This window comes from Seriola aureovittata, chromosome 3, assembly GCF_021018895.1.
Source record: "Seriola aureovittata isolate HTS-2021-v1 ecotype China chromosome 3, ASM2101889v1, whole genome shotgun sequence".
Taxonomy (NCBI): domain Eukaryota; kingdom Metazoa; phylum Chordata; class Actinopteri; order Carangiformes; family Carangidae; genus Seriola; species Seriola aureovittata.
This window is the reverse complement of record NC_079366.1, coordinates 29,830,375-29,853,659: the sequence shown is the minus strand read 5'-3', so window position 1 is coordinate 29,853,659 and position 23,285 is coordinate 29,830,375. Positions and strand designations below refer to the sequence as shown.

At 39.6% G+C, this 23,285-nt stretch overlaps 3 protein-coding genes across 13 annotated transcripts; 2 read left to right on the top strand and 1 right to left on the bottom strand.

Annotated features, from left to right (window-relative positions):
* The first annotated feature begins 386 nt into the window (after window positions 1–386).
* On the top strand, window positions 387–4,915 carry LOC130164179 (uncharacterized). The gene is made up of 5 exons (XM_056368717.1): window positions 387–498; window positions 1,704–1,874; window positions 2,294–2,947; window positions 3,035–3,095; window positions 4,332–4,915. The coding sequence occupies exons 2-5, from the start codon at window positions 1,715–1,717 to the stop codon at window positions 4,396–4,398; spliced, it is 942 nt and encodes a 313-aa protein (XP_056224692.1). The 5' UTR covers window positions 387–498; window positions 1,704–1,714; the 3' UTR covers window positions 4,399–4,915.
* A 1,166-nt stretch (window positions 4,916–6,081) lies between these two features.
* Window positions 6,082–8,895, top strand: LOC130164184 (lysozyme C-like). The gene is made up of 5 exons (XM_056368732.1): window positions 6,082–6,513; window positions 6,958–7,242; window positions 7,328–7,391; window positions 8,520–8,564; window positions 8,716–8,895. Exons 1-5 carry the CDS (start codon window positions 6,348–6,350, stop codon window positions 8,783–8,785), a joined length of 630 nt encoding a protein of 209 aa, XP_056224707.1. The 5' UTR covers window positions 6,082–6,347; the 3' UTR covers window positions 8,786–8,895.
* Window positions 8,896–9,722: 827 nt separating this feature from the next.
* LOC130165217 (small integral membrane protein 28-like) lies at window positions 9,723–22,911 on the bottom strand. Of its 11 annotated transcripts, none has more exons than XM_056370271.1 (9): window positions 22,821–22,911; window positions 22,643–22,686; window positions 22,208–22,310; window positions 20,871–21,016; window positions 17,268–17,315; window positions 15,489–15,546; window positions 15,212–15,362; window positions 13,172–13,317; window positions 9,723–10,560 (listed from the first exon to the last, which is right to left on the bottom strand). In XM_056370271.1, the coding sequence occupies exons 7-9, from the start codon at window positions 15,240–15,242 to the stop codon at window positions 10,138–10,140; spliced, it is 600 nt and encodes a 199-aa protein (XP_056226246.1). In that variant the 5' UTR covers window positions 15,243–15,362; window positions 15,489–15,546; window positions 17,268–17,315; window positions 20,871–21,016; window positions 22,208–22,310; window positions 22,643–22,686; window positions 22,821–22,911; the 3' UTR covers window positions 9,723–10,137. The 11 variants fall into 11 exon arrangements, with proteins under 11 accessions (XP_056226246.1, XP_056226255.1, XP_056226271.1 ...); XM_056370280.1 differs by having other exon boundaries at window positions 15,212–15,333; XM_056370296.1 differs by having other exon boundaries at window positions 15,212–15,319.
* Between the last annotated feature and the right edge of the window lie 374 nt (window positions 22,912–23,285).

The window sequence follows — 23,285 nt, the reverse complement described above, 5'->3', positions numbered from 1 at the left end:
TGTGATGCAAAACCAAAACAAGGAGCTAAAGAAGCTAAAAAGAAATCTCAGTAGAGCTGCAGAGTTGGTGAAAATTCTCTGATTTCTGCACTGACTGACTGACTGACTGACTGACTGACTGACTGTTACACTACAAGACTTCCTGCATGACACTGAATGGCGTCTGTATTGTTTTATTGTTCCTATCATTTGATCTGGAAAACTATGAAACTTGTAAATGTCACGTTCAGATGTTGGTTGACCTGTTTTTTTTTTTCATGTCTTTGTGGTCTATTAGAATAATTCAATCCTTGTTTTCACGCCCAGAGAACCTTTGGAATTTGTTTAGTTCCCTGTTCCGTCCAGGAAATTATGTCAAAAGAAAAGAAAACTCCGACAGCAGCAGAACAGGTCTGTCCACAGGTCGGACTCATGTTATATAAACCCACACTCATTTGTGATGCAGACTTCCATCAGGCAACAAACTCAGGACACAAAGTCTATCAGAGGACGAACGCAGTAAGAGACACATTTACTTTATCTTCTTATCATTACTTCATTATATAATATTGTTATTATCAATGCTGTTGTTCTCTATCGCAGAATAACTGACAATTGATATTTAATTTTTGCTCTTTTGCTGGAGAAAAATGATGAACGGAAAAAAATTGAGAGATAATTAGAAAATAATTGATAAAAAACATTTTGCAACAAACTGCGAGTGTGTTAATGTTGGATATAATCAAAAGGCAGATGGTGTCCCTGACTTAGTTGATTTGGAAATTACTTATTAATTACTACTACTAATGAAAATGTGCAAATTGTTCATCTGATTTCTTAAAGGGGTAAAATAAGACCTTCAATTTCAGCAATTAAAACAACAAAAAGCTCATTTAAGCAGTAATTTCAGGGTGTTCCTGTTTATTTAATTTAACTGTCTCTTATTCATCCTTCAGGACTTATTTTTTGAGATGAAAATGTTTTGCTAATTGATTGAGATAAATTTACTTTTACTACAATTAATATCTCAACAGAAGACAGAAAGAAAAGAAAAAAAAAAATATATATAAAAATATCTTTCAATTTTCAGCAATAATATGTGTGGTCATATTTTACTTTTTTTATTTAGCATTTATAAACAGTATATAAACATTTAACGCATGGTTTATAACACATAATCTTGTTATAAGCAGATATAATTTAATTAGGTTGACCTATGTCATGGACATAATGCTGTATAAATTATAAATAGTCTACAATCATATAGTAAAACACAGATGTAAAAATATAAAATGTCTTCATTAAAGTAGTTATAATTGATGACAAATACTGTAGATTAATAAACACATTATAGTCTGATTTAAACTATTTATGAAATGTTTTTATTCTGCCTATAAATGTAGAATAACAGATGTTCCCAGTGATGCTGCACATAAATAAATAAGATGTTTGTTTTTCTGTTGTCCAGGAGGTGGTGACATGATATGTGTGTGATTGATTATCTGAAGCATCACGCTCTTTTGTTCTTTCCCTCCATTTCCTCCTGATTTACAATTAAGGGAAGCATGTTGTAAGCTGTTCTCGCCACTAGAGGGCCCCATTTACTGTAAACTGAACACTGTCCTCAGAGTGAAGATCAGTTTAAACAAGCGTCTAGGTATAAAATTATTGACCAACACCAGCCCATTCAGAGCCTTGTGTTTTCCCTCCCCCTATCCCCACAGAAGTTGCTGACATGAAGCTGGGTCTGCTGATGGTTCTGGCTGTGGCAGTTCTGGTGCCCAGCCTGTCTGAGGGCCGGATCATCTCCAAATGCGAGCTGAAAGAAAAGCTCGAGGCAGCGATCACCCTGCCCAAATATCTACACAAGCACAAGGAACACATCCTGGCAATAGGTGAGGTTCATAAACGGTGGGTGAGGTTTAGAAAAGACAGCTGAAGAGTCAAGACCCCCAGAGTCACAAATTACTCCTGTGCCATCGTTGTAGCGGCTACAAGGAAACACAAAACAATTACAGGGGGAAACAAAGACAAGATAAAGAACTACAAAGAGATGCAAAATGACCAGAAAGAGATGCAAATCAACCACAAAACATTAACCACAACACCAACATCTCTTTCAGTCATGGTGTCTCGCCCCTATAAATAAATGATTTGATATATTATTTAACTGTAATTTTTAAGAACACAATAACTACCACTCAAAGAAAATTAAAGTTAACAGAAGAAAGTTGCACCTGTTGAGTGTCACTCTTTTTAAAAATCTTCTTCTGCTCTTTTTCCTTGTTTGCTTCCTGTCGTCTGTTTGCTGTAGTTATCTGTGAAGTGAGTAAGTGGTCTCATCTGAACACCAGCCTGGTCAGGGTGGAGGGCGAACGCGGAGCTACAACGACAGCCAGGCCGACAACGAGGGCCACAAAGCTCTCAACACCACTAGGTGACGAAATGACCACAGAAACGACAACCAGCAAACCCACAACTGCCAAAACAATGACCAGAAAACCCACAACCGTCAAAAGAACAACCAGCAAACCCACAACCGTCCAAAAAACAACCAGCAAACCCACAACCGTCCAAAAAACAACCGCCAAACCAACAACCACTGAACCAGAAACCACCGAACCAAGCCAGACTACACTGCTATCTCCGTCCTCCAGAAGAAGAAAGCGGGAGGCTGGTGCAATGAGCAATGAATCCATCTCCACAGACATGGTCAGCAACATGGACGAACTGCTGAACGAGGAAGAAAGCAACTTCGACGAGGATGAGATGATGCAGGACGATAACAAGATGACCGAGGAGGAGGAGAGAGATGGGGAGGATGGTGAGAAGGGCAAAGTGGATGAGGCAGATGTGATACAGGTGCCCTGGTCCCTCGGGTATTATGGACTCTTCCAGCTGTCAGACAGCCACTTCTGTGACTCGGGTTATCGCTGGTCCAGAAACAAATGCAGCACCTCGTGCACAGGTGAGACTTACAGCGAAACGAGTGATCACTGATACTTGAATTTTTGCATTTTGCTAATTAATAACTGCTGCTGTTTCCCCCCTGAAGCCTTCACCGATGACGACATAACGGATGACATTGATTGCGTGTTGAAGACTGGTTACTGGAGGTAAGTTCCTCTACAGCAAATTTAAATAATTCATCCAAAATCTATCTTTTGAATTATGAAACACTCCCCTCCTCCAAAAGTGAATTAATAAGAGGTTGTAGTTTGCCTCCTGAAAGAGAATGGCCGTGGCCAACTTGAATACAATTATGCTCCTACTAGAAATGTTTTAAGACCAAGATCAACCATATACTGCATGTGATCGTCTGAGCTATTGCCACTAATAAATAATGGGAAACAGAATCAGCTTCACTGGCCAAATAAATGTAAACTTACAAGGACTCCAGGAGCTAAAGCAACAGGTAACAAAGATAAGCAACCATAAGCATGGACAGTGACATACAGCAGACTGTCTAAACTGGAATTGAACAGTGCACATGGACAGGCAGACTGTGCATGTTTTGGTGGCCATGTTTCTTTTAACCAATAACAGCGAGGACTGAGCCTCTGAAAACCCACCTGGTCACCGGCGACCAATTTAAACCTTGTTCAAAGCAGCTTAAACACTACAAAGATATAAAAGCTTAAACGTTTGTCAATACTGATGTGCTACACATCGTTAGCTCAGATATATTCTCCACAATTCAACTGTTCACTGTTCAATAGTTCATTTTACAGTAACCATGAGCACAAGCGTAGAGTTCATTAAGATTTATCGCAAGATGGCGAACACGGATGTTTTAAAAATCAAAATGTTTTAGTTAAAAGTCTTCCAAGTTGTGAATTATCACGTGAAGTCCATTGAAGACAGTCAGGCTACAACAACAACAACAACTTCTTCTTCTTCTTCTTCTGATTTGATTGGTAACCAGCTTGCAGGTGCATTAGGACTGGAGTGTGGAACATTCTACACAAAGGAAACACAGGAAAAAACAAACTAAACTCTCTTCATCAACCCTGTGTTTTGAGATACTCAATTAAGGAGGTTCCTAACAGTGATAGTTAGCTAAGCCTTAATAACATATATTAATAAAATAAAAAATATAAATATAAATATATAATTATAAAATTATAATTAGAAGAGAAAAAATATTAAATGAAAGACATAAATTATAACATTTAAAATGATGATTTGTTTAGAAGGCCCTGACGGTAGTAAAATGACAAAAAAACAAAACATAAGTACATGCATAGAATGTACCATAAACAGTTTAACAGCGAAGAGTAATAAAAGTGATTGAATAATAACATTTTAAATATGTGTATGATGCTCACAAACAGTTTTTTGTCATCACACAGGTTTTTGGTGATTAGCGCCTCTTACAAGTGTCAACATACCTTCAACTTCTTCAGCGAGTGTAAATGAGCAGCTGCCAGCAGGACACCTTTATACCTGCAGGATTTTCACACCAACAATGATTTCTACACCTCCAGTGTGACCCGTGCACTTTTACTTCCCGAACATTATGAAGCAGTTTGTTTTTTTTGTTTAATTAATTAGTGACTTTAATTTATTTAACTAATTTTGTTTGAATTCCTCTGCGGATTTGAAAGTGATTTTGTCGCAAAAATCAATTCAACTGATGAAACAAAGAAAACTATTCTTGTATCTTCTACTTTCTGTGATCTTTCTATAAATATGTTTCACTCAGTGTACAGTGTTTGTTTGAGAACATGTTTTCATAGTATCAATGACTAATCAAAGTTCAATCTTTTCTGATCAGATTGCCAATTCTGATGACATACAGTAAAAATAATCACGGACCCTCTATCCGTTCACCCATTCTGTCTGTAACAGAAATTAAACTTGTGTCCGGTTTGGTCCTTTCCACTCATTAAAGTTATAATCTGTAACTTTTCCACATTAAAATGTCTAAAAACAACTACAACTATGTTCTATATTTTGTTGACTTGTGTTCTTACATTATCTCAGATTTCCCATCAATTCGCAAACCAGAGAAATCTATGATTTTAATCAAGGTAACGGTCTGTTCCATTTGATCTTACTTACTAAAATCCAGGAAACTGATGGCCTTGAAAAAAGTAACTATAACTATTAGTTTGTTAAAACTGTGTTGTGGTTACTTCATCTTATGAAGTTGTTCCACCTTATAAATGGCAACTAAAGTTAACTTACTCTTTTTAAGTGTAGTACATCAGTAGATAATCAGGTGTCTGACCCCGCAGAGCTCCAACAGGGATCACTATACTGGATTCTGGATTTGGCGGGAAGCCGGTGTAAACGAATGATGGTCAGAGTTCTGTGAAGAGCCGGTAAACGATCCAGGGATGTCACGCTAAAACAGAAGTGAACACAGGATGAAATAAAATTGTGAATAACCATCTAAGTTCTCCAATATTCGAACAAATTAAACACTTCACATACCGGTCGATTGTGAATGTGAATCCAACAGATGAAGAGAGGGAACCAAGGTTTTCCTTCAGGCCGGGAGGAGGCGAGGCACGTTATCGTACACAGAGGTCATTCAATGTTGCTTAACAGAAACAAAAGAAGCATACAAATAGAATTAAAAGCACAATAAGAAAACAGGATAAAAACAATATAAAAACACGGATTATAAAATAGATAATACCTCATCAAAGTGCAAGATTAAAATTGAGATGAATGCAGAGGAAAATTGAGCAGTTTTCAGCTTCTTTTTAAAGCCAGTTAGAGTTTGAAGTCAAAGAGAATTATACAAATTGATTAGCATCACATTGTTAACTTTTGTTTCATCAGGAGCAGCAGATGGATGTGGATGTCAAAAACATGTCAGTTTTGATATTAAACTCTTCATGGAGATCTTTTCCAAGCTGAAGTGATGTTTTCTTCTGCTCCGTTTTCATCTTGCTGTTCTTTTTTTTTTTTGCATTGTTCTTCCTTTTGTTGTGTTTAACATGATAGCCGTCCTCAGTGAACCAATGGCCGCCTATTCAACACACACTCTGTCTGACACCTGATCCTCTGGAATGATAAATGTCTTATGGTGACGTGGGAGATAAAACTGTTTCGCCCTCATCTGGTTTTTAGTCTCATTGCCTTTTAAACAGCACAAAGGCGTAGCCTGCACATGAGAAAAGATGTGGTCAGGTGGACGGATCGTTTTTCCTCCTCCGACCTCTTTAGAGCTCGGAAATCCAAAGCTGGGTGTGAGATGTGGCACAACACTGCGCACTCCCAGATCCCCGTTTCTAGGCGTCGTGGGAGCGGCCTTTATGTGTGGCTGAACAAAGGATGTGGGCTCTCTCTTTCTGATTTGTTACTCTGCAGACAGTATATATGTCGTGTCAGGTGTGTTCAGAGTCAGAGCCAAGATGAAGGTACTCGAAGTGTTTCTGCTGGCGGCGCTGGGCTGCAGTCTGACCGAGGCCTGGCTCGTGTCGAAGTGCGACCTGAAGGATCAGCTGCTGAGGGCGACTGATGAGCAGAGAGGGAAGTCAAAGCAGAATGGAGCGGCTGAAGAAAACTTAGTGGCCAAACGTAAGTACCGGTCTCACGTTAGAAACACTACAGGCTTCTGTTGATGGTTTTGAAAATGAATACATGTCGGTTTGAGAGTTTGAAAGCTGCTGTAAATCCTGGACTGAATATGAATCACCATATACAGTAGATCTGTTGTGATGTAAACCAATAGTATCTTATGTATTTCTAGTATTGAAGTATTGTCCTTGACCCTCCCCCACTACTTTCTCTCCCGGTCTTAGGTCTTAGTTTTATTTTTTTTTTTAAAAACCATTTTATGCATATGTACTGTGTGGCTGTGTGTTAGTAGATAACACACCCTCAAATAAAAAAAGATGTCGTCCCTAGAGGAAAGATTAAAGGTCATAGAATCGTCAGGAGTAATCTTCTGGGGAGCAGGAATATCCCAGAGGTTTGTGGAAGTGTGACATTTGTTTTTCTCTTCTCTCTCCGTGCCTTCAGTCGTCTGTAACGTGGAGCTGACATCGGGTTTTAACACCAGCGCAGTGACCGAGCTGATCCCGGGGAGAGAGGACCATCCCCGCAGGGGGAGGAGGAACGCTTCCTTCGGGGGCTTGTTCAGCCTGGCTGAGCTGGAGCTTCCCAGCACGACCCCTCCCCCCGCTCGGGAGCGACGCGGCGCTCAGGAAGTCTGGACGTTGTACGGCATTTTCCAGCTCAGCAATTACCTGGTCTGCAACGACGGCACAACTCCGTCACCCAACATCTGTGGACTGAGCTGCAGCAGTGAGTTTCAGCTTGTGTTTGTTCTGTAGCTGCTGTCGTTTTCAACTTGCATCTTTGCCTTAAACCAGTTTCGTTTTCTCTCCAGACTTGGTTGATGACGACATACGTGATGACATCAACTGTGTGTTGAAGATCTTGGCCTATCTCCTGTAAGTTCAGTTTTTAAATATTTCTTCACAATGGAATCACGAGGTGCATTAAATATCAAACAACCTTACTTTTACTTTTACATTTTTAAATTCATTGTATATTGATTTCTCTTGACTTTACTGTACAATGACCTCAAGGATAATTACACTTGATTTATGATTTTTTTCCTCAATTTATTACATTTTCCATCACACTGATGTTAAATGTGACGGTTTATTCACAGATTTTTAAACCCGCTTTGCTTAAACCTTGATGCATTCAGTCCTTTCGTTGTTAACTGACATAATAAAGATTCTCCATCTTTAAAAAGTGACACTGAGACAGTCAAGATCGCCTCCAGACATGTTTTAAAACAAATTAGAAAACACTCTGTTGTGGATAATAAATTTCATTCTGATAAGACACTGAAAAATTTCCAGGAATATTTATGAAAATGTAAATATTGTTCATTTTAGAAAGTTTAACTACCCAACACAAATCCTAATTTCATTGAAAAGTCTGTTCTCACGTGCTGCGGAGGCTTCAGGTTTCTGCATCGCCATTGTGCTTGTTGCATATTTCTAGTTGCGAGTTGTGAGGTCACAAAATCCTGTTGAGGATTCAAGGTTGTCAGGAAGTCAAACAACTACGAAGAAATACAAAATGAGTAAACATAGATCCAAAGTAACTACAAAGAGACACAATACGACTAAAAAGAGACAAAACAAGTATGGCTGGGAAAAAAATGACCACAAAGAGATGAAAAACGACCACAATGGGACTCGTATGACTTGTGTCTCTGTGGGTCTTGCTCTATTGAGGGAGGGGTCGGGGCCCTTTTACATGCCTGTTGCCCTGGGGCCCATTGTCTCATAATCTGGGACCTTAATGTTGGACCTTTAAAATCTGCTTTGTATCTCTGCTTTGAAGCAGGCATGCACTTTTGGAAACTCCCTTGCTGCCATTTATACATTTAGACTTTGATCATATGTAGAAATGCAAACAAAAGGCCGAGGTCACGCCCCAAATCAGTGATGTTTGTGTTGCGGAGAGTTTGTTTGGCCCCTGTGATTCGCTGAGGAGCTGAATTCAAATTAAAATGCAGCGAATCAGATCTCTTCTGATTCACATCCTGAATGTTTCCACAGTGAAAATGGCTTCGGGGCGCCCCACTGGGAGCAGTTAAGAAGAACGTAAGTCATATTTGACAGTCCGGTCTCTAAGCTGCATGTGCTGCTTTCGCTAATCAGCCTTTTAATTGCGATAAAGTTTAATTATAAAATCAATACAGTCTGTTTATGTAACAAATTACAACATCTGAATCCCTCCTCCGTTTATTTGCAGGATCAGGTTGATCTTCCAGGAGGAGTGCAGAGACACACAAGCCTCTGAATACTTCGCTGAATGCTCTTAAACTCAAAATATTTAGCGACTATCACTATAAGTATCGTCAGAGCGATTCATCTTCTCTCAAATGAGCTGACAGTGATTTATAGACGTAATAAAGGAAAGCATGTTGCACTCGTTCTGTTTTTGTGTCTCATTTCACAAAGTTTCACAGTGTGGCCTGATGAAGGAACTTCCTCCATGATGTATTATTACTAAAACGCATGTTATTAAAGGTCAAAATTTTACACTTTTCTGGTGTTTTAATGTAAGTTTAAGATCCATAAGAAGATATATTTGTGGTTCATCTCAGTGTAGTTTTACTTCTCCTCTCTCAGGCTTCTCTCTGCAGCTCTAGTAACAACAGGTCAGTGAGCCAATCAGAAGAGAGGAGGCTCTGAGCCTCTCCTCTGATTGGCTGACTGTTTTCTGAGTGATCCAATAAAAATATAGCAGATTTCAGGTAAAAACACTCAGAGAAACCAAATCCTGCAAGGTTTGGATGGTGGGTCCAGGTGGGCGGGGCTTGGTGACTGCTTTGTTGTGACATCACAAAGTTCCAGAAGTCCTGACGGCTGGTTTTAAGGCTCAGTTTCTGAATACAGGCTGTGTGCATTTCTCTGTGGACTGAGGCTTTGATACTTTCACAGTATTAATATAGAAGCTAGAGCTGATCTATAATCACACTACACATGGACACAGACCTTTACACTGGAGGAGCTTTAAATGAACTCAACTTATAGAGGGGTCTGAAAGCACAAAATCAACAGGATCCAGTTTATTTACCACTTAGCTGTACTCTGGTTTATGACCAGACATCTACAGAACTAACGACTTCCCCATCAACCTTCACCATCAAACCAAACAAGGCTGATAAGAGGTAAACTACCTTTTATATATACTGTTTCTAGTAACTCAAAATTAATTTGTTACGGATTTAAGCGCTGGTGAAATGATTCATGTGACTCCTTTAAAACTGCTTTTATTGATTTTTGGACACTAGAGGGCAGAATAACTCCGAAACAAGCTGACACCAAACGGACAGAAGCCTGTTTACACATTCAACGGATGCACATCAACATTATCATCCCATTGTGAGTCAGGTTTGTGTCCACCAGCTGAGTGTAAGTCCAACATTCACTGTCTTTTAGCTGCTGGATGCTCCACTATGTTCGCCAGCTGATATCCCTGACTGCGTCTGTTGGCTGTTTGGTGCTGAACCATAGAGTTAAATGTACCGTAAAACTGAAGCTATGAGCTCTACAGAGCTGTCAAGTTGAGTGATAATTAAATAATTATAATTTACAGACAACAAAGTTAGTTAAAAACACCAAATATTGGAGTTATAATGTCTTTTCATGCTGCAGCATTAGCCCCTTATCACACATACTGGCCGCTGGACTTGAGCTCTGGACACAGCTTGGCCTCCAGGTCCTCTATCTTTATCGACTCCACGTCCTTGGAGCTGGAGAGGCTGGCGGCCCGCGTGATCTTGGTGAGGGTTTCTTCGTAAGGTGGAGGCAGGTAGACCATGACAAAGACTCCGTCCGATCCATCGGAGCTGGTGCTGGTGTGGCGCTCTGCGTTCCTGGTGAGGGAGCAGAGGAACTCGGCGCTGCTCTCAGTGTCGTCGAGGTCCAGGGCGATGATGTTGGCCAGGCTCAGCTTGCTGCGGGACCACCGGCGGTAGACCAGACCGACCAGGAGAGCCAGCAGGAGGACGGAGACGACCGGGAGGACCACGTAAACCACCAGCTCTGACTTTCTGTCCTCTCCCAGGTCCAGCTCATTCCAGTTGTGACCCTGTTGATCAACAATAAGGGGATTATTTAAAGGTCCCATATAGTCTAAAGGTCTCTGTCCATGTGTAGTGTGATTATAGATCAGCTCTAGCTTCTATATTAATACTGTGAAAGTATCAAAGCCTCAGTCCACAGAGAAATGCACACAGCCTGTATTCAGAAACTGAGCCTTAAAACCAGCCGTCAGGACTTCTGGAACTTTGTGATGTCACAACAAAACAGCCACCCCTCTCAGCCATGCCACAAGCTGATCCAGTTTAGCTAACTAATGTTAGCTAGTTTCTAACTTTAGCTTTAAGTTATAGTTTAGCTAACTAATGTTAGCTAGTTTCTAACTTTAGCCTTAAGTTACAGTTTAGCTAACTAATGTTAGCTAGTTTCTAACTTTAGCCTTAAGTTATAGTTTAGCTAACTAATGTTAGCTTGTTTCTAACTTTAGCCTTAAGTTACAGTTTAGCTAACTAATGTTAGCTAGTTTCTAACTTTAGCCTTAAGTTACAGTTTAGCTAACTAATGTTAGCTAGTTTCTAACTTTAGCCTTAAATTATAGTTTAGCTAACTAATGTTAGCTTGTTTCTAACTTGAGCCTTAAGTTACAGTTTAACTAACAAATGTTAGCTAGTTTAGCCTTGTAATTAAACTAAATCATCAATATACAAACATTTTACCACCTGACAATGATCTGTAACAGCTTCCCTGCAATTCATCATAAAATAAAGTCCGTAGCTCTTTGGTTTCCAGTCAGATTAACGTGTTACAGATTGAGTGTGACCTTGTCTGAGAATGAGCCGCGGCAGCTGCAAATCTGCAGTGCATTACACACCCTGAGTCTGTGTTTGATCCTGACAAGAAGGGTGAGCCTGCACCCCTCCAGCTGTGAGAGGACAACATGTGGCGGTGCTGCTTACATCCACTCAGAGTGTCCCAAATCCCCCCCGCCTCAGTTTTTCTAGCAATTAGTTAATGCTGCCTGGTTGACCCAGCACCCTGCAGACTCTGCTCCTCTGCAGGACTGGACAGTTTTAATACTCAATCCGTCTGAGTGTCACCCGACGGCTCTCGGTACAAAGTGTCGCTGTTCCAAAAATCTGAGACTTAATGCGAGGCTTAAAAGACTCTCAAGGGAAAGAAAGACAGACAGACAGAAAGTGCTGTTTTGTAAACAGCAAGATGGCTGCCATCTATTCCACTTCACCATTTGGTACATGAACAAAATTATGTCCCAAATATGAAAAGAATCCAAAATCATTCACTCATTCACTGCTCCCTACTCACTACCCAGGGGGTCCAGTGTAGAAGACTATAGTGAGCTCATCTGTAAAATGAAAACACACACACACACACACACACACACACACAGACAGACAGACACACACACACACACACACACACACACACACAAACAAACACACATCATAGTGTTGTTATTTTGACATACATTTTTATAACTGTTTTTCTTTTTATTGTCATCTACACGTCTGTCGGTTACGCCCTGTGTATCCTTCATGTCACACCTGTTCATCTCATCAATAAAGGTGGTTTTAAAAAATAAAGAAATAAAAAAAACCCACCTTCCTACTGACAGTTCTTTTCTTTCAGCACAAGTGCAATGCATGATGGTATATATTGCTTGGTTAGTTGCCATCGCTTGTGCACTACTTTTCAGGATGCACTAAGAGTCCACTGTTTAGGGAATAATGATTCTCACTGTGCAGCAGTCCAGCAGACAGCGGGAGTATTGGCACTGATGGAGTCATGCTCGAGTTTCTCAGCCTCTTTTTCTTCTATTTGCAGAGGATAAAAACCACCGGCTAATAATATATTTCAAACTTAAAAAAAAAAGATATATGAATATAAGTATATAATATAAATATTCATGAAAAAATATCAAGAGTTTGAAATACACTGTGACCCCCTGGTTGAGCCTCAAACTTAATTTCTGATGTTGGAAACTGTTCATTTAGTAAATTTTTGTAAATATTGAATTTTACATTTAAGTATTTCTTATTGTCATATTGCAGTTTTTCTTTCTTGTACTGTCCACTTTGCTGCTGTGACACTGCAAATTTCCCCAGTGTGGGACGAATAAAGGACTACCTTATCTTACCTTATCTTATTCTGGAGCTTTTGATCGTATCACATGATCGTCTTCTGTGTCCAAAATCAACAATAAACTTTAAATCTCAGCTTTTAAGCCAACACGGGCAGGAAGTCCTTAAAGGGCTCAAATAAAAACAATTCCATGACAACTGGCAAACTGTCTCCCGACGAAGGTCATGTGATGTGATCGAAAGGTCCAGAGAAGGCAGGGATCTTGAGGTGAGATTGTTTTGCCAACATAACACAACACTCTGTGCCTCTTCAGCCCTGCAGCACCAGTGGATTCATCATTACAGCTTCAGGTGTTATTATTTATATTATTAAATATTTATATTAAAAAAAGATATTGATGTTTTACTTGATGGAATAAAACAGCTAAATCCTCGTGTCTAGATTTCAATCTTATGCTCAAAATGTATCAGATAGTCACTGAAACCAGCAGAAACACATACAGGGGAATATAAAGTTCAGTTTAAGGTTGAGAGCTGGTTCTCAGGTTTAACTCCACACACCTGCTTCTCCGGTGTTGAAGGTGATCCTGTCACCCAGTCGTACGACCCCCTGCCTGCTGGTCCAAACCTCATCCAGCTGCTCTCCAGTAGCTCCCGCATGATGCCCAGGTGAGGGTGACGACGGTGACGGCGGCGGGGTGGATGCTCTGAGGAAGAAATGTGTGTTTGTGGAGTAAATGGATGGTGATCGACTGAAGCATCCAGCTGTTGCTCCAGTGGTTTCAGGAGTAAACAGAACAGAGAGCAGGGAGGGGGGAGGAGGGTGTTGGGAGTCGCGGGTGAGATGGTGAGATGGGTGGGTTGGCGCCCAGCAATGGGCGGGGGGGGGGGGGGGGGGGGGGGTTTGTTGATGGGAGGGGCCACAAGTTAAGCAGCTGCTCACATGCTCACACATGCAGCAGAGCAACAGGATTCAGGCCAATGAAAGGATTTAGAGCTGTGCAGCTGCCCTGTAACATAGAGAGAGTGAGGTGTGTGTGTGTGTGTGTGTGTGTGTGTGTGTGTGTGTGTGTGTGTGTGTGTGTCAGTAAGGCTCGGTGACAGAAAAAGGCGGGGCTCCTCTTCAGATCAAACCTCAGGCACGTGGAGCACACTTGAGGAAAAAACACACTGATAGTAAAATTACACATCTGTTACATCAGTGTGTGTGTGAGTGTGTGTGTGTGTGTGTGTGTTTGTGTGTTGTGACTACAATTCACAAGAATACGTATTTTGCTGCTCTATATTACTGAGCTCACACGTGTTGCATTTTCTGAGCAACATGACACAAGTCAACAACTAGGAAGTTCTTCCTAATGTGCAGCAGCTTTTTACAGCGTGACTTTGTTATAAAAATATAGATTATAGCCACTTAAATATTTCAGATGATGTCATGCTCACACAGCACATCTTCTTAAATATATTTGCATTTAATCAAATGGAAACAAAATTAACTTTAATTTGGGGGAAATATGAATTTTTACCCTTTGCGGCCGAGTTGTGGGTTCATCAGGCCGTGCTGCAAGGAGACCCCGACAGTTTACTACACAAATCTGTAACTAATCATTATTTTCTTCCACGATCAATTGTTTATATGAGGCCAAAAATTGTCCGTTAATAACTTGTATTTATGATGATGACATGATGATATGCAGCTGAGAAAAGAAATCAACTCCTCATGTTGCAGAGGGTTGATCCAGGAAGGGTTTGGTATTCTTACTTACAAATATTATATATAATATTTTTTGTTTATTAGCAGCAGTTAAAAACTCTTTCATTCCACATTGTACTAATATCTTTACTTATACTGTGTTTATTTATATTCTTATCTTTTTAATTTATATTAAAAAGATTTCTTTTCATTTTATTGTAATGTTTTATATTGCATTTTGTTTTAAACCTTGTCACTGAATTAATTATTTGTCTTTGTGTATGCCTTACCTATGTAATGATAAACTACAAAAAATATAATATAATATATATAAATAATATGATTTAGACTCTATAGGTGAACAGAGTACCAGCTAATGACGACATAACCAAACCCACATTAGCATGAGTCATCCGTCATGTTGCCTGAGAGGTTTACAGTTTGTATTTTAAATATGAACCTGTGAGGTCTGCACAGCTGCACGACAAGAACCTGATGGTGTCAAACATCTGCACTGTGTGTATGTGTGTGCAGCAGCAGCTCTGTCAAACAGATGGACAACCACATGAGTTGTGATTGTCTGAGGCGGCTGCTGTTATCAGCCGCTGGCGTGCAGCCGCCTTACATTAATCCTCATTGAAATATTGCACGAGAGAGAAAATACCTGATAACGGTTTTTGATTAAATATCTATAGGACGGATTAAACACGAGATTTATCTGCACGTTTTACTGTCGGGAAGGTCAGGCCATCACTGTTAGGTCAGGTGGAGCAGCAGAAACTGAGATTGTTGAAGGAGCTGTATATAAGTTTTTGCTAATGCTAAATAGCCAGCGTTAGCATTAACAGCCGTTTACTCACCAGTCTAAAAGAAACATTGAGTTCAGCAACAGATTTGATTCCTTTACTCACCAACAGCTGTCTCCACTGTGGAAGTTAGCATGCTAACCAGCTAGCCCCAGCCCGGTGGGGCCGTCTCGTCAATTTCCGATACCGAGTCACTGTAGCGCCCAGTCTGCCCTGAAGAAGTGGCGCTGCTCAGAGGACGTAGTAAGACCTATTTCTGTATGTTATAATATTACATTCATTCTTTATGGTTCATTTCTTTAAATTAACTTTTACAAGTAATAAAGACATTAAAGCACAACACACCATTATTTCTATACTTAAAAAACAGACACCCACTTACTTTATTAGCCTTTTCTCCAGCTTTCAGATGCACCTCATGGTCTTCGTTTGCAGATGGACTGTGTAAGAAATAAAAGAATTTCAAAATAAACTTAACAAAACAAAGGTTTTTTGTAGTTTTACAACATTTATAAGTACTAATTCCAATGTCAAGAATAAACTACTGTCATCACGTTACACAACATAAATGATCAGAAAACAAATACAAACTTTGAAAAATCCCTACGTTAGAGATACTCATTCATTTCATATTATTTCCATCTTTTACATCAGCTGTTTATGAAAATTTGATACCACAACCCACTCAAATTTTCCTTGATAATCATTAGTCCTCACAATCAAACGAAATCTAAATATTTCTTAAGTGAAAATCAGTTCTTCTTCAACTGATTTTCCTCAAGTGGAGGACGTAATTGGACTCCAAACTCAAACTGCTGGAGTTTACTACCTGTCTCAAACAGAAAGTTTTATAAGAGTTTTTTTCTCCTTCTTCCTTAAGGGATCAAGACTGGATTTATTACATGTGTATGTAATAAAAATGTTGGAATCATAATAAAAGAGAATATCTTGTCGTTCACCAATGACTGTTTAATGACCTAATTCCCTCAGGGGTCAATGAACTGTATTTTGTCACTGACCAGCATCAGATGAACAGAGCTTTCATCAGATTCACACAGAAGCTTACGGAGCCTGATGAAGTCTGTCACTGTCTCCAAACAAAGCCGCAGAAGCTAAAGCTTGATTTTCCACCCAGATCAGACCCAAATCAGCAGAATCTTCACTCACTCTGGTCTAAATCCTCAACACGCCTTCATCCGGGGATTTAAAGACGCCACCGAACTCTCACAGCTGAATCCTCTTCACTACAGACACACGAACTCCCACACAGATGCAAAAGCATAAAAGTTCATTAAAAGTCATTTTGATAGTTTTGATTTTTATATGATATTGAGAGCTTTTAAAACTAGATTTTGTTTTTTCTCTCCGGCCACAAGAGTGCAGGACACACTAAAATCTACCAACTCATATCAACTATTATATATAACTATTACATAACAATTATTAACCGTAAAAGGCGCTAAAAGTTGTGTAACTGCAGCAGCGAGTCTCTCCAAAGTCCACAGGCAGCAGGAATCAGGAAAAAATACGAGTTGAAGAGATGAGTTTGTTCATTTTGGGCGAGCACCAGTTGGTGGGTGGGAAGCCAGTGAGGGATCATGTGTCCGCTCACTATAGACCAACACATTCGATGTAACGGGACGGTTTGATACGTGGCGGTAAGGATCACTTTTGATAAAAGAAACAGCTGGATGGAGACGGACTAACTTTAACACTTCGTCTGCTTCACAACAACACTTCCTGTTTGTAAAGGTCACATGTCACTAAACTAACCAATCAGAGATGAGGACTGAGGTAAATCAGAGGAAAACTAGAGAGATTGAATCTGGAGGTTACAGTAACTGTTTTCAAAGACTGGAAATATAAATAATAATTGCATAAACATAGATATGTAAATAATTTACTGTATAAACACTGTCAATATATTTTTGATGAACATGAATTAACATCTTAACCTTACAATCGACAAGGAATGAATTCGAATTGGGAGAACATAAGTCAAAAGACAAAAAAAAAAAAGATACAATAAAACAACATTCAATTAAAAATATACTGACACATTCATTCAGTTCATCCTCATTACACGGAAAACTGCCACATACTGGTTAATGTGTGTCTGAAGTAACAGGAAAAGAAATGGCTTAAAACTACTGCCATGCACCTGCATGATGACACCTTTCATCGACAGTGTGGTGACCTCATCAGCATCCTGGTGTTAGAAAGAGATGAATTGGTACAATGTGAGTAACAACTTCACCTCATCAGTTTTATGTAAACATGCAATAATATTTTATCACCTCTCTATCCACTATTGTCTGAATTAAAAAGCGACTTTTTTATCTTTTTAATCAATCAAGGTTAATCTGAGCTTCATTCCAGCAGATGGGATAACTGGACTGAAGGATCATCACTGGAGTAGAAACAGTTTTCTGTCTGAGTAATCACAAAAAAACAAACAAAAAAACAAACAATCATGTTAAACCCAATTACACTGAGGTCAATGATAAAGTCCCTCTCTCCCATCGCTGACAGCATCATCCTGATCAGCTGCAGCGGTTATTAGCCTGTCTGGGTCGAGCCGTTTGGCTGTTGGCCTGCACTCAGTGACCGCTGCTGTTGTGGTAAGATGAGAAACGAAAATCTTATCTAATCTTATCTTATTTCATCTTATCTTTTCTCATGTTATCTTTTTTTTGCATGGAGGCAGAGAAAGGTGATAATTAGAGATATCTTTTTATCCCGTTAGCTTAAGATAACAAAGCTCGTTATCCCGAGATAACGAGATATTATCAGGAGAAGGCGATTTTTTTTGTTATCCTGAGATAAAGGGGATAATTATCTCGTTATCCCGAGATAACAAGGTTTGTTTTCTCATTATAATTACTTTGTAAATCAGAGATCAGATGCAGATGGCAACTTCTGGTGCTGTAAACTGAAAATGTCAGGACGACACATTGATCAACACATCAGAGAATATTTCAATCAAGGGCAGAAATCACATCGTGGTCATGGTTACCGTATGATGCATGAGCGGTGTTGATTATCTGGACTGTGTGTTACTTGCAATGTTCAGTCAAAATCGTCTCCTGATATCTCATTATCTCAAAAAAAAAAAAATTTTTTTCGCCTGATCTCGTTATCACTGAAAAATTAAGCCAAAACTGAAGAACCAATAACTGCAGTTCCTCTAATGACCACTAGAGTCTGGCTCCAACAGTGAGTCAGTCCCCATAGACTCCCATGCTAAAATGTCCAACTTTACAGCAGAAATAAACATGTTTACAGCCTGGTACAAAAGCTGTTTTGGTCTCTAGAGCTAATTTCCTCCTTCATGACACCTGTTTATATAACTCACCTGTTTATATAACTCACCTGTTTACATTTTATTAAGGTTTAGAGTTATGTATAATTGAGGGTGTGGCCTCTTTGAGTGACAGGTGGGTGAGCGTACGCTCGCCACAAACCAGTATGCACCAAATTCTCAGCTCCACACACGCCCCCTCCTCTTTCCAATATTTGGATTAGCTGGGAGTTAGGGGGCGGAGTCAGGCGCTGCCAAGATGGCGACGGTGGGGCAGCTCACTCTGAGCTTCAAAAACGCTTTTCAGAAACCTGTGGGTGGCTTCTCAGAGGCTACGTCCATCTTTATCCACATCTTTATGGTTGGAGCTGAGAGAAAGGCTACAGTCACTCAGATAACCACTCTTTACAACTGTGGTCAGCAGAGAAGCTTCAGAGTGAACAACATCTCCAACCTCGAGGTGGACGGACTTCAACAACAGAAGACCACGTCAGGCTTCACTTCCTGTCACCAGGAACAGAAACCTGAGGCTGCAGTGGACAGACTGGATTAACGTGGCCAGGTCTGATGGATCAGGATTTCTGCTGAGGGTCAGAATCCATGGACCCGACCTGCCTTGAGTCAACAGTCCCGGCTGCTGGTGGTGGTGTAAATGTGTGTGCACATCTCAGTGTAAATGTACTTCCACACTCCCAAACTTCTTGTCAATCTTTCTGTTAATTAAACAAACACCATCCAAAGCCTGATCCAGATGTTGTTCCTGACGATCCTGAGACCAATCTATATCAAAGACTCACACTAACGCGTCCACATTCCAGCTGTCAGGTTGAACATCTGTCTGGAATCGACCCAGCGGGATGCTCGGTGCCCGAGGAGGAGCGGGTGGGATTTGTCCCTGCGGGATTATACTGGCCCGGCGTGCAGACGGCAGCAGTAATTACTCCTCACGTGGCGAGCTGAGTGGGCAGAAATATGAAGACCGGGTCCGAGTGCACAGAGGTGGAGAGGAGGATCATGGGAAGAGTCAGACCTGTCATGACACCACTGATGGAGCCTTGAGTAATCCCACTGCCCTGACTGACACCATGTTTCTCTTCTGTACGAACAACTGCTGCAACTTACACTCACACTACAGATGCTGTACTGAAGGAAAGATTTTTAAGTAAAGGTACAGAAGTATCATCTGCAGTAAATTCTACTCAAAGTGTCTAAAAGTAAAAATGACTGAGTGATTTATTATTATTTTATATGATTATTTTATATTGTTAATCCTGAGGCATCAATGCTTTAGCAGCCTTTTACCGTCGTAGCTGCTCGAGGTGGAGCTGGTTTTAACGACTTTACGTTCAAGTAAATTAGTCCAGTGTTTCCCGCAACTCAAGGTTTGGGTCCCTCCAAAGGGTCAGAAGATAAATCTGAGGGTTCATGAGACGATTAAGAAGGAAAAGAATCTAATCTTTGCTTTTTTTTCTTAAATATCGGATATATTTACCACTTTGCTCCATGAACAGTTATTTAAATGGAATCATTTCAGAAATTTAGAGGGGAAATCACTCTTTGGTCTTTCTGATAACCAGACATGGGAAATGTGACAAGAGTCTCCAAATAGTCACAGTTTTATTCCTCCACGCCGGCGACAGTCAGAGCTGGAGGTATATTGTTTGCGGGTTGTCAGTCCGTCTGTCCTGCTCTTGTGGATGCGATAACTCAGTAACGCGACGACGGAACTTCTTTAAAATTGGCAGAAACATTCACCTGGACTCAAGAATGAACCTATTAGAATTTGGTGGTCAAAGGTCAAAAGTTCAAGGTTGAGGTGACTTGTGAATGCAATATATCAGGAACGCACAGAAGGAATTTCATCACTTCTGACTTCACAAAACACGTTTTTTTTTTGTCCGTAACTAACAAATTAATTAACTAATTGTGACACAATTTAACTCAAATGTCCATAAGGATAAAATAAAGTGACAGAATGGTCAAAGGTCAACTTGACTGCGACATCATAAAGTTCCTATAAAAACACTTCTGGCCATTATTGTATACAACTATAAGGCAGTGATTCGAGATTTGTAAGGAGTCATAACACAGGAACCGATGCTGTAGCCTGGATGTTAGAAATACAGAGGTAATGAGTCCAAAGCGCATGAAAATCTGACTTAATTTATTCCCGTTATGAGTTGCAGTGTGTATGGAGATATTCATACAAACAAACAGGGACAGTTAGCTTGTCTCCAGACCTCTGTACTGCCCCGCATGTCTGCTTTGTTCATCAATTCAAATATGAATGAAGTGAAACTACAGTTCCATCTCCTGATTATTAACCAACCAGCCCTGTTCCCAATAATATAATAATTGATAAACTACATCTTGTCTTAACCATATGGTGAATATAGGTTCTGTGGTAAATATATCACTATCACTCCTGTGTGAAATCAGCTAATTTGAAACAACTCCTCTCACTTTGTACGAAATGTCTGTTGTCCAGTTGTTGTCATCTTATCCTGAGCTGCTGTGACAAAGCGTGTTTATCGCACCGTGCCAACAGCATCCAACTTCAGCAGAGTGAAAAGCAAAGCCTCTTATGGGATTACAGCTGCAGTCTTTTACTGGGTCAGATACAGAGAAGAGAAGAGAAGAGAAGAGAAGAGAAGAGAAGAGAAGAGAAGAGTCAGGAAAATCATCAAAACAGTTGCGAGATATTTTCCGAATAATGAGAATAATTATTAAGACAGGACTTTACACTTTAGGAATTACAACTGAACACCTGTTGTGTATACTGTATCATATGGTCATATTGGGCAAGGAAAGACGAGTTTATTTGTACAGCACCTTTCAACAATAAGGCAATTCAACATGCTTAATATAAGTTTAAAAAAAACACATTAAAACACATGAATTGAGCCACAGCTGTCAAAACAATACAAATGTCATATCACGGTGTGAACTGTAGGTGGCGACAAAGACCAGATCTCCTTTATAGGCTGATCTACCAGCTGCAGCCTTGAAGAGCCTACAAACCACGCCCCCATACAAACTAACCACACCCACTACGATACGCTGAACCAGCCCACAAACCATATTTGTAAATTCAAATTCCTTCAGCTTCCTCCACGGTCATGAAGCTGGGTGTATAATAAAAAAGGATATCGCCTTCAGAATAAAAGCTTAAAATGAAAAAATCTGTTACACCCACTACAGGTATCCAGGTAAGAAATGACAACCCAGGGTGTAAAGCTTACAGAGTTACTTAACACATAAGTACAATTTACAATTCTTCCTCAACCAGCTCCACCTCCTCTGTGAGTTCCCAGCTAAAACTGACAGGACAGGGGTTAAGCTCCACTACGATGCTAACTTGTGCACACTTTATTGAATTAACACGTTCCAAAGTGACACATTATTTAAGGAACAACCCGTGTCAAACCTTCAGCCTGGCCTGACTGACGACTGGGATTTGACATGAGCAAAGTTTAACCACAGTTGGGGAAGTAAGCCGTTTTCTAAAAATATGAACAAACAAATAATGAAAACAAGAAATGAAAACTAGTCCACCCAAAGGGCAATACCCACTTCTTTTCGCCTGCTATACCGGCTCACTTGCCAAGGCTGGATATACAAAAGAAAAAAAAACAACTAAAATGAACCAAAACCAAACAAAAAAATTCCACAGCAAGAGCAGCTAATGGAGAGCTGATGCTCTGCAGGGAAACATGATAAATCTTAAAAACACTTGATTTCAAAACAGATAAAATGCGTACCGATTAATATTAAAACTCCATAGCTACACATCAAAATACCTGGTACGTCGATCTACTTCCTATCTGTGACCTTCGTGAGATGAAGTCACCAGAGCTGGTCGGGTGTGTGGTAACAGCAGGTTTATTCCTCATCAGCATTCATCTGCATTTATGACAGAACAATAGAAGAGAATGGGTCATCTCTTGTGGACACACAGCGCCACAGCGTCTTGTGGCAAATCCTCGGTCACTTTTTAGATTTACCACAACTGTCCCTATTCCAAATCCACAAAGAAAAAGTACAGAAATACAAAATAATACAAAACAACACAATAAAAAATAATAAAAAATATGAACAAATGTATAATCATTAATATCTCTCAAGCAGACTGTTACGTTTTGGGTTTTTTTTGTTTTTCATTCCATATCAATGTGACTTAATTATATTATAAAACACAAAACATTACCATACTGTGTAGAGTGACTGTAACATACCTTCATTCAAGACAAGAGTAGAATGGTCACTGCGCATGCTCTGTCTGAAAAGTAGCATTACGTTAACGTTAGCTAGCTTAAGTGGAGGGGTTTATTTTCCGGCAGTAAAACACATAAAAAATAATAGTTGACTTAATAAAACCATGGCGAAATTTAATATAAAACTAATAATATTCACCCTGACCAAGCCAGCTCAATTTTCATGTACTTTTTTCAAACTTATAAACATTATTTTGTCCACAGCTACTCAGACTCATTAGCTCGCAGCGAATCCTCCGTCGCTTTGACTATTACCCATAATCCTTTGCCATTACTGCTTTGCTCCGTAATGCAAATACAGATTTACTACAGTGGGTGGCATTGATGTCCCATTTAGCGGGATTTAACCCGAACCTTTTTATTATTATTATTATTATTATTATTATTATTATTATTATTATTATTATTAATAATTATTAATAATAATAATAATAATTATTATTATTATTATTATTATTATTAATAATAATAATAATAATAATAATAATAATAATATTATCTATCTATCTATCTATCTATCTATCTAAATTAGCCTGTATTCAGGTGGTGAAATAATAAATCATTTAAAAAACAATCAAAAAACTTATTGAATTAATGTAAAGTA

Excerpts from the sequence above, each read along its gene's own strand:
- LOC130164179 (XM_056368717.1), top strand. The coding sequence starts at position 1,715 with ATGAAGCTGGGTCTGCTGATGGTTCTGGCTGTGGCAGTTCTGGTGCCC. Across the intron at positions 1,875-2,293 it reads GGAACACATCCTGGCAATAG|TTATCTGTGAAGTGAGTAAG; the intron begins GTGAGGTTCATA and ends TGTTTGCTGTAG. Across the intron at positions 3,096-4,331 it reads TTGAAGACTGGTTACTGGAG|GTTTTTGGTGATTAGCGCCT; the intron begins GTAAGTTCCTCT and ends GTCATCACACAG.
- LOC130164184 (XM_056368732.1), top strand. The coding sequence starts at position 6,348 with ATGAAGGTACTCGAAGTGTTTCTGCTGGCGGCGCTGGGCTGCAGTCTG. Across the intron at positions 6,514-6,957 it reads AGAAAACTTAGTGGCCAAAC|TCGTCTGTAACGTGGAGCTG; the intron begins GTAAGTACCGGT and ends CCGTGCCTTCAG. Across the intron at positions 8,565-8,715 it reads TGGGAGCAGTTAAGAAGAAC|GATCAGGTTGATCTTCCAGG; the intron begins GTAAGTCATATT and ends GTTTATTTGCAG.
- LOC130165217 (XM_056370271.1), bottom strand. The coding sequence starts at position 15,242 with ATGCTAACTTCCACAGTGGAGACAGCTGTTG. Across the intron at positions 13,318-15,211 it reads CACAGTGGAGACAGCTGTTG|AGCATCCACCCCGCCGCCGT; the intron begins GTGAGTAAAGGA and ends TTTCTTCCTCAG. Across the intron at positions 10,561-13,171 it reads CTTCAACACCGGAGAAGCAG|GGTCACAACTGGAATGAGCT; the intron begins GTGTGTGGAGTT and ends GTTGATCAACAG.